Raw genomic sequence first — 16,600 nt, 5'->3', positions numbered from 1 at the left:
CACTCCTACCCCTGGGCTCTTTCTGTGCCAGCCAGTCATTATGTAAGAACTGCTATCTGAGAGTTGGCGCCTGAGTTTGCTTTCTTTCCTCTTCCCTCCCTGATGCTCTTTCCTCTTTTGCTGTTTTTCAGGCTGTAAGCCTGTGGGGAAGGACTGCCTTGTTTTAATTGATGTAAGCCACTCTGGGAGTCTTTTTGGCCGAGAAGCAGGGGACCAAATGCACTAAATTGTCAATAAACCAACCAACCGAAGAGCCCTGTTGGACCAGGCCAAAGGCTCGATTAGTCCAGCTTCCTGTTTCTTATAGTAGTCAATTAGATGCATCCAGAGAAGGCAACTGCCCTCTCCGGGATAAAAGAAAGGACTGAGATCTTTATTTCTAGGCAGAGCATCTGCTTTGCATGCAGGAGGCTCCAGGTTCGATCCCCGGCATCTCCAGGGAAAAGACCCCTTGCCTGAAACCCTGGAGAGCTGCTGCCGGTGAAGTAGAAAACACTGAGTTATGTGGATCAATGAGCTAGGCAGCTTCTCATGTTCCTATTTAAATCAACCCATGAGGACTGGAACCTCTCTCTAGGAAAGAGCCACAGTTCAGTGGCAGAGCACCCGGCTGGCAGAGAGAGACTGCCTTGCCTGAAACCCTGGAGAGAGCGGCTGCCAGTCAGTGTAGACAATACTGAGCTACATACACAGCTGAGCTACATAGGAAGTACAATGGCAACTTCCTCAATTCCTACATAGAAAGAAGGAGGATGCAAGGCACGTTCTCCTCCCAGAAAACAACCTGGTTTATTAAAAGGCACTTTGTGTGGAAAGTCACAGCTTCTTAGGAAAGTCCTCTTCTGGAGCTCAGAGCTGAACAATCGCTCCAGAGACTGGGGGAAGAAGACAGGGGCGGAGGGGGTGTTTGTGGGGCAGTGAGACGAAGGGGAAAGCAGGGGCAGAGAACTTGGTCAAAAGGCACTCCCGGAGGACGGAGGTGGAAACTGTGAAGTCCTCACTGCTTGGGCGGCAGAAACGGTTGTCCGCAGAACAGGGGGAGAAAGTCGCCTTCTGGAAGTAATGCATTAAAGCGAGGAGGCCCCCAACATTTTCTTTTTGGGGAGCAGGGAGGTCTCCACATTTACACCTCCCAGGCCTAGGGTGAAGAACGTGGGTGGCTGGTTAGGATGCTCCTGGACCCCAAATCCCATCAGCTCCAGCCAATGGTGAGGCATGATGGGAGTTGTAGTTCAACAATGTTCCAGGACTCCAGCTCCCATCAACCAGCACAGCTGATGGGCAAGGGATTATGGGCGTTGTAGTTCAACAATGTTCCAGAACTCCAGCTCCCATCAACCAGCATGGCCAATGGGCAGGGATGATGAGGGTTGTAGTTCAACAATGTTCCAGAACTCCAGCTCCCATCAGCCAGCACAGCCAATGGGCAAGGGATGATGGGAGCTGTAGTTCAACAATGTTCACAAACTCCAGCTCCCATCAGCCCCTAACCAGCACAGTCAGTGGGCATGGATGATGGAAGTTGCAGTTCAACAATGCTCCAGGACTCCAGCTCCCATCAGCCAGCACGGCCAATGGGCAGGGATGATGGGAGTTGTAGTCCAGCAGCACCCGGTGGGCCACTGTTGTACCCTGGAAAAGCAGCAGAGATAGGAGGTTGGTTACTTCATCATTTTCCTGCTCTGGCTCCCTGGTTTTCAGTCTGCACCATGCAGCCAAAGATGGAGGAGGAATTGTTCCTGCCGCGGAGTCCACTTGCGCAGTCCGGATGGTCGGGGGGGCGGGCTCCTGAGGACGCAAGGAGAGGTGGGACGCAGCAGCCACACCCAGCCGAAACTCAGCGCTTTCCCCCCTTCCTTGGCCAAGAGCAGTCATCAAACCCATTCCCTGGGTCCTCAGGCCTGCAGCGACTTGTAGGTTTTGTTGAGGTCCGGTGGGAAGCGCCAAAAGAGCCAGAACCGGATGAGGCTGGTGGCTATGCCTGGAACGTTGGGGACCTGGAAGAGGCAGAAAGGAGGTCAGTGGGAGACCATCTGCTTTCATAGCTGTCAAGCGTCCCTTATTTGGCGGGACAGTCCCTTATCCCAGCGCCATGTCCCGCTGCTGTCCCTTATTGATGATGTCCCTTAAATAAGCTACTGAAGGTAATGGGGCCCTTTCTATGTCCAGCTGTCCTTTGTCAACAACAAATTGTTGCTGTATTTTTGTGTTGAATGTATGCTATATGGTAATTTATGGACCTAATAGGTATCTAAAGCCATTTGCACGCAACAAAATATGTATTTCATCAAAGTAATTGTTGCTCCCTTATTTTGGCTGCTGATCCCTTATTTTCGAGGCTGCTGGTCCCTTATTTTCAAATCTGTAAGTTGACAGCTATGTCTGCTTTGTTTGCAGAAAGTCCCCAATGGCACTTCTCCAGGCGGGGGGCTGGGAGAGAGACCCCCGCCTGAAACCCTGGAGAGACACTGCCAGTCAGTGCTGACAACACTGCGCTCGATGGACTCAAAAATCTGACTCTGCATAAGGCAGCATCTTAAAATCTCTTAACCCGGGAGGGAGATACGGGGAGGAATGAGGTGAAGGGCAAACAGGAGAAGGGGGTGGGGGGAGAAAAACCGATTAAAAAAAATCCAATTGCATCACCACCACCCGCTCTCGTGTTCCTCTCTGCCGAGGGTGGTTTACTGGCCTCTCCGTTTAATTAATTAAAATCAATGCCGCATGATTTATCAGAGGGCAGGGACGGAGGCACAACCGTTCAACGGACACTGCCGTGGCCACCTCCACGTGCACAAAAATTGGGCGCACACAAACGTGTGCTGCTCACCGCAATGTAAACATCCTGAAGCAGAATCCCATACAAGGTCCAAGAGGCCGAAGCCAGGAAGGTCGTGACTGTTAGCGGGAAGGAGAGGCACTGTGTGGAGCGGCTCCTCACGATCTTGGCCTGCGAAGACGCAAAGAATTGTCCGGTTCAGAGGTGTCAGAACCGATAATAATAATAATAACTATTATTATTTATTAGTTATACCCCGCCCATCTGGCTAGGTTTCCCCTGGGTGGCTTCCAACCAAATATTAAAAACAATACAGCGTCAGACATTAAAAACTCCCCTAAACAGGGCCACCTTCAGTTGTCTTTTAAAAGTAAAATACAATGTACCTCGGGTTAAGTACTTAATTCGTTCCGGAGGTCCGTACTTAACCTGAAACTGTTCTTAACCTGAAGCACCACTTTAGCTAATGGTGCCTCCTGCTGCCGCTGCGCCGCCAGAGCACAATTTCTGTTCTCATCCTGAAGCAAAGTTCTTAACCTGAAGCACTATTTCTAGGTTAGCGGAGTCTGTAACCTGAAGCGTCTGTAACCCGAGGTACCACTGTAGTTGTTTATTGCCTTGACATCTGGTGGACGGGAGTTCCACAGGGCAGGTGCCACTACCGAGAAGGCCCTCTGCCTGGTTCCCTGTAACCTCACTTCTCGCAGCGAGGGAACCGCCAGAAGGCTCTCGGTGCTGGACCTCAGTGTCCAGGCTGGATGATGGGGGTGGAGACGCTCTTTCAGGTATACAGGACCGAGGCCGTTTAGGGCTTTAAAGGTCAGCACCAGCACTTTGAATTGTGCTCGGACCATAAGGACCGAAGCCGAGCCTGACTGCTGGACCTGACCCCCAAGCCCACCTGGGTCCACCACCCCAGTCTTGCAGTGGCCATCCAGATGCCCTGATAGGAAACCTGCCAGCAGGACCTGAAAGTTCCAGGTTCGATCCCTAGGTTGGGCTGGTGTGGAACCTGAAACCCTGGAAAGCTGCTGCCAGTCAGAGTAGTAGTAGAAGTAGTGATGATGGTGATAATAATAATAATAATAATAATAATAATAATAATAATAATAATAATACTACAGTGGTACCTCAGGTTACATACGCTTCAGGTTACATACTTTGCTTCAGGATGAGAACAGAAATCGTGCTCCGGCGGCGCAGCGGCAGTGGGAGGCCCCATTAGCTAAAGTGGTGCTTCAGGTTAAGAACAGTTTCAGGTTAAGAATGGAGCTCCAGAACGAATTAAGTACTTAACCTGAGGTACTACTGTAATAATAATAATAATTTATTTATTTATACCCTGCCCATCTGGCTGGGTTTCCCCAGCCACTCAGAGTAGACAATACTGAGCTATATGGACCAATAGACTGTGTATAAGACAGCTTCTTATGTATCAGGTCTGACTCTTCCCTTTGTGCAGCAGGTGATTTTCTTGTCAGTCACAGACACACACAGGTGCATCCCCCATGCAGGCCGGCAACTGCTATTTAAGGACACATTTTGGCCAGGAAAAAGGTCTCAAGGAGAGGGTACAGCAAGGAGGAAGAGAAGGGGGAGGAGTTTGGATTTGATATCCCCCTTTATCACTCCTCTTCAGGAGTCTCAAAGCGGCTCACATTCTCCTTTCCCTTCCTCCCCCACAACAAACACTCCGTGGGGTGAGTGGGGCTGAGAGACTTCAGAGAAGTGTGACTAGCCCAGGGTCACCCAGCAGCTGCATGTGGAGGAGCAGGGAAGCGAACCCGATTCACCAGATTACGAGTCTACCACTCTTAACCACTGCACCCAGAGCCAGGTTTTCCCAAACTTGGGTCTCTGGCTTGTTTTTTGTACTACAATTCCCACCATCCCTGACCACTAGCTCTGCTAAGCAAGGGGTGATGGGAGTTGTAGTCCAACAACAGCTGGAGCTCTAGTCTGGGAAAAGTCATGCAGGCCAGAAAAAGAAGACGAAAACCTCTTAAAGGCTGAATTTGGCCCGCAGGCCTTAGTTCCTCTCAGATCCGTGCACCAAACCACACTTCCCAGTTCCAAGTGAACTGGGACCAGTGTGTTCGTTCAACAACCCGAGTCCTGCAACTTATCTGGTTTCTCGGGATCACGAATGCTCACTCTCTCTTTCTCTCTCTCTGAACAAGGACATTTCCTTTTCACCTTAAGAAAACAATAATAATGAAGGACTTGCCACGCCGCCACCTGGCAGGCAGGCCTGGCTTCCGGAAGATTCCGGTCCTGCCGTTGTCTCATCACAGGAAAAGGCACCAGCCTCTCTAGACACCTGAGCTGCAGTGCGCAAATGTTTTGGATGGCTAAGCAGGGTGGGGATGGGATCGGGGCCAAAGCGGAGAGTTACGCAACACAGGATGAAGCCACAGGGATGACTAGGCCTGATAGGGCTATGCCATCTGAGGGCAGGCACTTATTTAGTTGTAAATTCACCTATCTTAATCATTTCTTTTTTAAAAAACCAACAACACCCTTAATCCGTTTATATCCTGGCCCTTCCAAATAACAGTTTCCAGGATGCTATATTTAATTGGTCAGCTGAATGACCAGAGGGCGGACACACCTCAGACTTGGGGGGGTCAAATGCGGCCCTCTAAACCTTCCTATCTGGCCCTTGGAACTCTCACCAGGCCACACCTGCTTTGCAGCCTCCTGGGGTGTTTTTTCCCCTGGCAAAAATGTGCCCTTGAACTCTGTTCGTGCCTCTTGGCTTGCATGGGTAGAAAAAACCCCAAACACTTGAAAATGTACGCTTGGGAAACATACAGCGTGCCAACGGCAAACTTGAGTTCCCATTAGCAATTTCAAATCAGCCCTTTTTTTAAAACTTGGGGATTTTAAATGACGGTTTTGAATTGCCTCGATTAAAACTGGTTCGCCCTGAAATGCGTAGAGCAATAGAACCGCAACGCCCATTGAGGCGCCTGGTCGGCCGTCGTGTGAGAGCTGGACTATTATGGGCCTTGGGCCTGGCCCAGCAACCAATCTCTTTCTTATATGGTCTTAGGCTCACACAGTGCCTGTGGAACTCACTCCCACAAGACGGCTGCCCACTTGGATGGCTTGAGAAGGGGCCCGGAAAATTTCAGTAGAAAATGGGAATATCAGTAGCTACTGGCCACAATGGCTGCATCCTGTCTCCTTTGTTGAGAGGGCAATATTACTCCTATATGTTAGTTTATGAGGATGGCAATCTCTTTTTTTTTTTTGTAGCATACCAGGTCAGCCAGTGGCGAGAGGTACATGGTGATGGTGAAGAGGCTGCAGAAGAGACCCAGGCGCGTCAGGCGCACGGAAACATCCGGAACCAGCAGGTTGAAGTAGCCATAGCCAAGGAGGAGCACTGCCAATAAGCCCATGGTCTTCAACAGCACAGACCGCTAGACAAGGGAGGAGAAAAGGAGGTGGTTATTTGGAATCAACAACACTCACTATTTAAATTCTACTCCATTTATTATTATTTAAATAATTCCTTATTTAAACTAAGGATGGGACACAGATAGCCCTTCGGATGCTGCTGGCTTACAGCTCCCATCATGCCAAACCACAGATCCTACTGGTTGGGGCTGATGAAAACTGGAATCTAACCATTAGGCTGCCCATCCCGGACTTCTACATAAGATCGGGATCCTGTTTTCTCGCTCCCATCTGCACCATGTACTTAAAATATGGATACCAGATGTCCCCATTTCCTGGGGACAGTCCCCAGATTTACAAATCTGTCCCCGGACAAAATCCGTCCCCGGATTTCATTTAATGTCCCCGGATTTCATTTAATGTCCCCGGATTTCATTTAATGTCCCCGGATTTCATTTAATGTCCCCGGATTTATATTTTAAGTGTTGTAGATTTATTAGTAGGGAATGAATGTTGTGCGATTGGTTCAACAGCACAAGACACATCGTATGGGGATTTCCGGCGAGGCAAAATGGCGGGCGCCATGGCAGCGAGCAGCTCCTGAAGCCAGCCAGAGCCAACTGCACTACCAGGCTTGCTCCGGGCTGCTGAGGCTGCTGCTGCTGCCGCTGGGGAACCAGGGACACCCGGTGCGCCAACTGGGGGAACCGCTGACACACACACCCCACGACCCAAATCGAGCCAGGAGCGAGAGCGCCTGGCCACCCAGTCGACTGCCCAGCGGCGCTCCGGGGCCAGGAAAACCTTGGAGCCGACGCAGGGAGAAGGAGGAGAGGAGGAGGAGAAGGAAGAGAGAGAAAGAGGAAGGAGAAAAAAGAGGGGAGCCCTGCCGCCGCTGAGGAGGAGAGGTGGGAGATCACCGGGAGGGCAAGCACATGTGGCCGAGCCCAGGCCCAACCCAAGCCTACTCCACGGCGGCTAGCACTCCAAGAGAGCAGGCTGGGGCCCAGAGGAAGGCCGTGCGACAGAGGAGACCACAGAAGAGAAGATATTACTTCTTTGTTGAAAAAATAACTAATTTTTTTAAATAATTTTTTTCTCTTTTTTTCAAAAAAGTGTCCCTGGATTCTTTGAAAAAAATCTGGTAACCTTAACTTAAAAGCGGTATCATAACCACCTTAAGCAGTCATGGCTCTCACCAGGGAAGTTATGCTTGGAACCATCACCAGTTATTTTTAAGGATCGGGTCAAAATGTTTCTTTTCAGCCAGGCTTTAAATTAGCAAATTTTATACAGTATATCGTGGCGTATTTTAGTATTGTATTAGACCACCTTTGATGTCTATGCATGTTGTTAGCTTTTATTATCTTTTCATAGAATCATAGAATTGTAGAGTTGGAAGGGACCATTTAGTCCAACACCGCGAAATGCAATAATATTTTTGCCCAGCTCAAGGCTCAAACCCATGACCTTGAGTCTTCATGCACTACCAGCCAAGCTATATTTTAGCTTGGTTTCAATTTTTCGTATTCTACTGGAAGCTGCTATGAGTTTATTTTTTCACCAGAAAAGTGACTTAAGAAGTGCAATGAATAATAATTATATACATTATGCACATTAAATATATACATTTAAAAAATCATGCAACGCACTTGGTTGTTAAAACGCTGATTTTGTGTGTGTAATACAGAAGTCTCCCTCCATCCTTCCGCCGTGCCCTGCAAGTGACCCAGGGAGAGTAAGTCAGGCGTGGCTGGAACACTATGGAAAATTTATGGCCCATCAAAACGTGGCATGTTGTTGATTCAAGATACCAGCCCTCTTGAGTCAACAGCCTCTGAATGTAGGCTTGAGGGTGCCAGGAAAGAGCCAATTGGAGCGCTCGTTACAAAACGGAACATGGTACAGGCATCCTGGGACTTGAGCAGGTGCAGGGCTCACGAGCCAGGAAAGTCCTCCCTGTATGTAAAAAGCTAGCATCTCAGGGAGAAAGGGTTCAGGCCTTCCAGAAAGCAGGATGCTGGACCAGATGGGCCTTTGGCCTGATCCTGCAGGGCTCTTCCAGTGTGGTTAACATGTCTGATTTGGGCCACAATCCCCACCCACCTTCTCGGAGCTGAAGTAGAAGTAGACCAGGATGTAGAGAGTCTGCAACGTCACGCCCACTGCGTTGACGATGATGAGAGTCCAGTCTCCCTTCAGGAAGCCGTAACTCAGCCAGCTCAAATTACTGATGAGGAAAGAGAAGGTAAAAGTTGTTGCTTTTAACGAGGACAGCCATTCCGGTAACTCCAGATCACACAGTGTAGCCGGCACAGGACGTACCTCAGAAGGGGTCTGGCTGCCAAAAGAACTGCATCTCTGCTAATATCCATATCACGATTATGTACACCCAGAGCTCAAGTTAGCCTGCAGCAGAATCGTGGCCTAAGCTACCAGGTGCAAGATTTCTGCGTCCCAAGAACCTCAGGCTGCATTTGTAAGATGTCAAGTCTCTAGTCCTTATGGGCAAAGCCGCCCAAACAATCATGCGTACTTGGTAAGAGGGAGGTGGGATTTCTGTCTGCTGCTCTTTTAATTACAGCACAACCCTAACCATGTCTACTCAGATGCAAGACCTGTTGAATTTAATATTATTCCCAATAGTTGGGGTTAGAAATACAGCCGGGGATCATTTTGAGTGCTTGTTGTTTTTAGATGCCCTAAAATATAATGCATTTTTCAGTATTGTTACGTTGCCTCAAGACATTTTTGTAGTAGATATGCAACAAATGAAATTAATAATATGATGATAATAAAGATAATGTAAGAGGGGAAGAAAAATGTTCATTTCCTATCTTCTGGCAGATTGCTATTATTATTATTATTACTACTATTATTATTATTATTATTATCACCATCAGCAGCATTCAGTGTCTTGCATGAGTAGCAAATCAGAATAAAGTATTTAAAAAAAAATGTTTTAATGTTACATGAAAAAAAATACGAGACATTGCACATACTTTTGTAAATCAAGAAAATCTTTAATTAAAAAAAAAAGAATAAAGTATGAATCAAACAAAGTAAGAAATCATGCAGCCATAGAAAAATATGCTTTATTCAGGCTGCGGAATCTGGTGCAGAACAATTGCTGATTTTAGCAGAGCTCACACTACAACCTTGTTTACATCGCCCAGGTTGCAGCTCCAACCCCAAAGGCTAAACCTCTGCACTTGTGCAGACTTGCCCAACGACCACCCAAAGACAAGCAGCAGCAGGAGCCCGATCTGCGCAATCCCAACCACTCAGGGATCACCTATTAAATGCACCTACAGAGGTGTAAAGTAGGAATGGGGAACCTGCAGCCCTCTAGATCATGGGTAGGCAAATTAAGGCCCAGGGGCCGGATCCGGCCCAATCGCCTTCTAAATCCGGCCTGCGGACTGTTCGGGAATCAGCGTGTTTTTACATGAGTAGAACATGTCCTTTTATTTAAAATGCACCTCTGGGTTATTTATGGGGCCTGCCTGGTGTTTTTACATGAGTAAAATGTGTGCTTTTATTTAAAATGCATCTCTGGGTTATTAGTGGGGCATAGGAATTCGTTCATTTTTTATTTTATTTTTCAAAATCTAATCCGGCCCCCCACAAGGTCTGAGGGACAGTGGACTGGCCCCCTGCTGAAAAAGCTTGCTGACCCCTGCTTTAGATCGTGTTGGACTCCAATTCCCATCAGCCCCTGTAGCCAGCATGGCCAAAGGTCAGGGGTGATGGGAGTCCAGCAGCATTTGGAGGACCACCCCACTCCCCACCCTTGTCCTAGACACAGGTGGTCCCAACCAATCAGGGATCACCTATTAAATGCACCTACGGAGGTGTAAAGCAGGGATGGGAACCTGCAGCCCTCTAGATTGTGTTGGACTCCAATTCCCATCAGCCCCTGCAGCCAGCAGGGATGGTTAGAGGTGGAATCCATCAACGGTTGGAGGGCCGCAGGTTCCACAACCACGTTAAGCAGAGCTCCCCCAAAGAGTCCCAGGCCATACTTGACATCGGTGGTGAGGAACGGCAGAAACTGGATGTTCTCCACACTCTGGGTTGCAAACATCTGCTTCAGGTCAGACCTGGAGAAGAGGCGAGAGAGGATACCTTGTCGTCATGGAGGCTGATGTAGTTCCCCATTTGATTACAACCAGGCGCCTGTGTGCCTACAGCTCCATCACCCATCCCACTGCTCTGCCCCACATCTCTTCACCCCAACGTGGGATCCATCCATGCTCGTTTCCCCCACTCACATACCCAGCTCTGCGCCAGCTGACCCCGTTTTTGTATTCATATTTAAAGCACCCACGCCTGCACCAAAGGATCCTGGGAAATGTCCTTTCCTCTCCCTGCACTACGATTCCCAGCACCCTGAGCAAACTACAGTTTCCAGCATTACTGGGGGGTGTATGTGTGCTCTAACTGTGTACGTAGTCTGTGTTCCCCACACCATCCTTGGTTCTGCTTGCCCCACATCAAAACACTACCCATGCCTTAACCCACATAAATTATAAGTGTGGCACTGAACCAAAAAGTCGTTGGGAGCGAGAGAAAACACCAAGAATAATAAAGATCTGAACCTGAGCCTCTTGCCCATATATCCTGCTCCATAGCAACCCACTTCCTGGTAGGTCCGCCCCATACAACTGTTACTGTCAACACCTCTCACCCACAGACACGTCGCTGGAGCGCTGCCCCACCGCGATACGTGTTACACTCCAAGGCACGTCGCATTCACACGTGCACAGGGCGGTATTTCGCTAGGGGAGCCCCACGTGTCTATCTCGGGGGCTGAGCCTGGCACCTGCTGGGGAAGAAGGGCAGGAGATCCACCTCCCCACCTGCTACAGCCCCACATCCCTGACCCAACCAGAACCCCACCCCACCCCAGGCCTTCACGTGTTTTGCCCCCTCCCCACAACCAATGCCCCCCACCACAAAATGCGCTCACAGGCCAGTCCCGAACATGCCCAGGGAGAAGAGCAGGCAGGCCCCCGAGAGCAGCTGCAGCCCCACCGGACCCATCGCCGAGGCTCCGTGCAAGATCGATCCCCGGGGAAAGCCCTGCGGGGAAGCGCTGGCTGCCTGCCTGCCTGCCTCCCGGGCAAACCCCCCGCGATGGGGCGCCCGGCCGCCCTCCTTCCCGCCTCGGCCGGATCCTCCTCGTCCGGACCCGCCTCCCGCTCCGCTCCGCCCCGCAGCCAAAGCGGCTGCGGCTCCGCCTCGGACGGGGCGGACCCGGCGAAAGGGCGCGGCGTTCAAGGCTTCCTAAAGAGCAAGGAAGGATAGGTGCCGGGGCTCAAGCAAAGGGGCTCCGTGAATGGTTGGGGAAGGGATCTCAGCCCCTGCACCTTTTTTCTTTAATTCTCCCCCCTCGATTGGGTTTTGAAAGGGAGGGAGAGGTTCTGGGGCTCACACATGGAGGGAAATAGGCTTCAGGGTTCAGTCCCTGAACCTATTTTCTTTATTTCTCCCCCCTCGATTGGGGTTTTGAAAGGGAGAGAGAAAGATAGAGGTTGTGGGGCTCACACACGGAAGGAAATGGTTTCCAGGGTTCAGTCCCTGCATATATTTTCTTTATTTCTCCCCCCTCTATTGGGTTTTGAAAGAGAGGTAGGGGTTCCAGGGCTCACACACAGAGGGAAATGGGCTCCAGGGCTCGGTCCCTGCACCTGTTTTCTTTATTCCCCCCCCCCCTATTGGCTTTTGAAAGAGAGGTAGGGGTTCCAGGGCTCACACACAGAGGGAAATGGGCTCCAGGGTTCACTCCCTGCACCTATTTTATTTTTATTTCCCTATTGGATTTTAAAAGGAAGAGGAGAGGTTAGGGGCCCAAACAAGAGGGGAGGGGGATATGCTGTGGGGTTCAACAACAGCACCTATTTCCTTTTTTGTTGTTGTTGGGTTCAGATAGCAAGGAGAGAGGTTCTGGCACTCAGACATGGGAGTAATTTTAGCTTCTGGGGCTGAGAAAATACGGTGCCTATTTTCTTTTTTCTTACTGGGTGGGGAACAAAAGTGGGAGAGATGCCGGGGCTCAAACATGGGCTAATAGGTTCTGGGGCTCAGCCCCCGAACCTATTTTCTTGTTCCTGTTGGATTATAAATAAGCGGGGAAGAGGCGAGGGAACTCGAGAGAAGGAATACCAAGGAGTTCCGGGGATGGAGTGCAAAAGTGTGTAGAAACTCCACCCACTTTTGCCACTGGCCCCACCCACCAGTAGCATGTGGCCCTTGGAAGGCTGCCAAGAAAGGAATGTGGCCCTCAGGATGGAAAAGCTCCCCCACCCCTTGCTTAAGGGGCAGGGGAAAGAGACACTGAGGCTCAAACAAGGACTTCATGGCTTCCAAGGCCCAGGCCCAGCACCTATTTTTTTCTATAGGGTTAAAAGAAAGGGAGGGGGGTCAGGATGGGTGCTGGGGTTCAAACAAGGGCATAATTGGCTCCAGGATTCAACATCTGCCCTTGTTTTGTTTTTTGAAAAGGAGGAAAGATGTACTGGGCCTGTGATGCAGTAGTTATGGGTGATGGAGCTTAGCCCCTGAAACTATTTTTTTTCCCGTGTAAGATGGGTGGGGAGGGGTGCTGGGGCTTAAACAATGGGTTCCAGAGTTCAGCCCCAGCATCTGTTCCCTTGTTGTTGTTGTTTAGTCGTGTCCGACTCTTCGTGACCCCCTGGACCAGAGCACACCAGCACTTCTGTCTTCCACTGCCTCCCGCAGTTTGGTCAGACTCATGCTGGTACCTTCGAGAACGCTATCCAACCATCTTGTCCCCTGTCGTCCCCTTCTCCTTGTGCCCTCCATCTTTCCCAACATCAGGGACTTTTCCAGGGAGTCTTCTCTTCTCATGAGGTGGCCAAAGTATTGGAGCCACAGTTTCACGATCTGTCCTTCCAGTGAGCACTCAGGGCTGATCTCTTTAAGAATGGAGAGGTTTGATCTTCTTGCAGTCCATGGGACTCTCAAGAGTCTCCTCCAGCACCATAATTCAAAAGCATCCATTCTTCGGCGATCAGCCTTCTTGATGGTCCAGCTCTCACTTCCATACATCACTACTGGGAAAACCATAGTTTTTACTATACGGACCTTTGTTGGCAAGGTGATGTCTCTGCTTTTTAAGATGCTGTCTAGGTTTGTCATTGCTTTTCTCCCAAGAAGCAGGCGTCTTTTAATTTTGTGGCTGCTGTCACCATCTGCAGTGATCATGGAGCACAAGAAAGGGACAAGAGGTTCTGGGGCTGAAACAAGGACTGGGTGGGAAATGGGGTGGGTGGGGGGAGAAATAGGTGCTGGGGCTTCTGGAGGAATTAATGGGTCCTGGGACTTTGTCATCAAGGCTCCATCCTGCTGTTCATTTTCTCCTGCCTCCCCTTAAACAAACACGCAGTATTAAGAGTTTTAGCAAGCGAGACAATTGGCTTGAACAAAGCGTTAAGCAGCCTAAGACAACAGATCGATACGGAACACAACCGAACACAATAACAACGGAGAAAAAGGAGAAGGAAAGTTAATTGTTCGTCTTTCTGAGTCATTATTCTTCGGCAGATGCACCCAAACAGTTAGATTGCGTGGGATGAGGGTGTGTGTGTGTGAGAGAGATGTAAATAGAACATTTCCAGAGGGACCCTACACGAGTCGCTATAATTATAACAATAAAAAAACAGTATTTATGTTGTGTTAGTGGGTTGTTCAACATGTTCCAAGTTGCACCCAGCTAATGCCCCGTCTGTACTATGCATTTAAAGCACGACTGTATCACTTTAAGCAGCCGTGCCTTCTCCCAAAGTCTCCTGGGAAGTGTAGCTTGCTAGCTCAGTTGGCAGAGCATGAGATTAATAATCTCAGGGTTTTGGGGGGTTGAGCCACACCTCGGGCAAAACATTCCTGCATTGCCGGGGGTTGGACTAAAGGACCTCTGAAGGTCCCTTTCAACTCTACATAAAATTACAATATAAAAGCTGCAAAACACATAGTAAAAATAAGGACACCAACCAGCCAATAACCCACCCCCTTCCCACAACTCATTTAAAAGGGCATCGGCTGTCATTCAGTACAAGGTCTGGTTGAAAAGGAATGTTTTCACCTGGCGCCTAAAGGTGTATAATGAAGGCGGCAGGCAAACTAATGGTCATTCTGTGAGTGTTCACATTTGAAATTATAAAGCTTTACAATTACACCAACCCATTTTGCTCGTTGATATTTATAATTTTTATTTATGATTTTCAGTTTTATATATATACATTACAATAGTTTTACAATCATTCTAACATTTCAGAACTTGAATTTCTTCCTCTTCCTGCGGTTCCTTAAATTTATCTTTTTATATTTCCTGCATATTTCAAATTAACTTATTCATGTATTTATCTACTTTAAATATATACTAAATATGTATTACAGTAATCCTGCCAATGTTCTTATCTGTTTGCAGTTTGTAAATATTTCAATAAACCATTTCCATTTTTTAATAAAAAAGTTTGTTACCTTGAATTCTTATTTTTTCCCCAGTAAGTTTTGCCATTTCTGCATATTCCATACGTTTTTGTATCCATTCTTCTTTCATTGGGACATCTTCTTTCCATTTTTGGACAAATAACATTCTTGTAGTCACATACATGAATAATTTTTTGTGCAGTATGGGTAGTTCTGCCTCAATAATTCCCAAAAGGAGAGCTTTTGGGGGATTTTTTTTACAAATGCTATTTTAAACATCTTTTCCAATTCATTGTATATCATTTCCCAGTAAGCTTTGACCTTACCACAAGACCACCAGATAAGATTAAAAACTACTTTCTTTTTGCATTTCCAACACTTATTCGATTTTGATTTCTACATTTTTGCCAGTTTACTTGGTGTTAGATACCATGGATATAACATTTTCATATAGTTTTCTCTTATAAACCATAAGACGCTGTGAATTTTATATCTCTGTTCCACAATCGTTCCCATGCTTCCGTATCTATATTATAACCAATATCTATTACCCATTGTATCATGGAGGATTTTACTTGCTTATCCTTCGTCTCCCATTCCAATAACATCTTATACATTTTAGACAGCACATTAACATTACATTCCAACAGACTTGTCTCCAGTTGTGATGTTTGTTATTGTCATTTACTGTATATACTTTCGTGGCCTCCATGATCACTGCAGATGGTGACAGCAGTCACGAAATTAAAAGACGCCTGCTCCTTGGGAGAAAGGCGATGGCAAACTTAGACAGCATCTTAAAAAGCAGAGACATCACCTTGCCAACAAAGGCCAAGATACTTAAAGCTATGGTTTTCCCAGTAGTGATGTATGGAAGTGAGAGCTGGACCATCAAGAAGGCTGATCGCCGAAGAACTGATGCTTTTGAATTCTGGTGCTGGAGGAGACTCTTGAGAGTCCCATGGACTGCAAGAAGATCAAACCTATCCATTCTGAAGGGAATCAGCCCTGAGTGCTCACTGGAAGGACAGATCCTGAAGCTGAGGCACCAATACCTTGGTCACCTCATGAGAAGAGAAGACTCCCTGGAAAAGACCCTGATGTTAGGAAAGACGGAGGGCACAAGGAGAAGGGGATGACAGAGGACAAGATGCTTGGACAGTGTTCTCGAAGCTACCAGCATGAGTTTGACTAAACTGCGGGAGGCAGTGGAAGACAGAAGTGCCTGGCGTGCTCTGGTCCAGGGGGTCACGAAGAGTCGGACACGACTAAATGATTAAACAACAACAATATCTGTATATACATAGGAACCTAGAAGGCTTCCTTATACAGAATCAGATTATTGGTCCATCTACCTCAATAATGCCTGCACTGACTGGCAGTGGTTGTCTAGTATTTCAAACAGGATACACTCCCAGCCCTAACTGGAGACTGAACCCAGGGTCTTGATTCAGGGACCCCTGAGCTATGGCCCTTTGATTCAATGCAGCATATTCAGTGTACACAGTAACACCCAGGCCGCAGGTCCCTGCCCGCAAGGAGCCTACAGTCTTTAACTGTCCAGATTATTTGGGGCATAAAGTGGTGCTCCCTGGACTAGAATTATCTTTAGGCCCGTCGATATTTCTATTACACTGTATGAAAGATGTACCAAATAATAATCAAGATCCCATTTTGAAGATGGCTGCTAGGATCGGCTACGCTAAGCAATGGAGATTGCGAATCGACTGCACTCGATATTGGAGCTGGAAAATAAATTATGAGCACAGAACAGCTGCGTCGAAAAAGTATAGAGAAAGGAAAGACAAAAGAGCCAGTCAGGTGTCTGCTGTTTACCAGCGGCAAAATAAAACCCATCTGTCCACAAAAATGGCTTGAAGTCACAAGTTTCCTTTTTCATATGCATTTATTATGTAACCAGGATTCCTTGCGCTATAGTCATTCTGCAAAGATGGTAATATT

At 48.1% G+C, this 16,600-nt stretch overlaps 1 protein-coding gene across 2 annotated transcripts; it reads right to left on the bottom strand.

Moving 5' to 3' along the window:
* Window positions 1–764: 764 nt before the first annotated feature.
* Window positions 765–11,387, bottom strand: SLC50A1 (solute carrier family 50 member 1). Of its 2 annotated transcripts, none has more exons than XM_083716129.1 (6): window positions 11,157–11,387; window positions 10,210–10,287; window positions 8,291–8,414; window positions 6,046–6,207; window positions 2,831–2,950; window positions 765–1,997 (listed from the first exon to the last, which is right to left on the bottom strand). In XM_083716129.1, exons 1-6 carry the CDS (start codon window positions 11,228–11,230, stop codon window positions 1,896–1,898), a joined length of 660 nt encoding a protein of 219 aa, XP_083572255.1. In that variant the 5' UTR covers window positions 11,231–11,387; the 3' UTR covers window positions 765–1,895. The 2 variants fall into 2 exon arrangements, with proteins under 2 accessions (XP_083572255.1, XP_083572256.1); XM_083716130.1 differs by lacking the exon at window positions 11,157–11,387 and adding an exon at window positions 10,875–11,020.
* Between the last annotated feature and the right edge of the window lie 5,213 nt (window positions 11,388–16,600).

The sequence above is a fragment of the Podarcis gaigeae genome (assembly GCF_964106915.1).
Source record: "Podarcis gaigeae genome assembly, chromosome: 16".
NCBI lineage: Eukaryota > Metazoa > Chordata > Lepidosauria > Squamata > Lacertidae > Podarcis > Podarcis gaigeae.
This window is presented reverse-complemented; position numbering and strand designations above follow the sequence as displayed.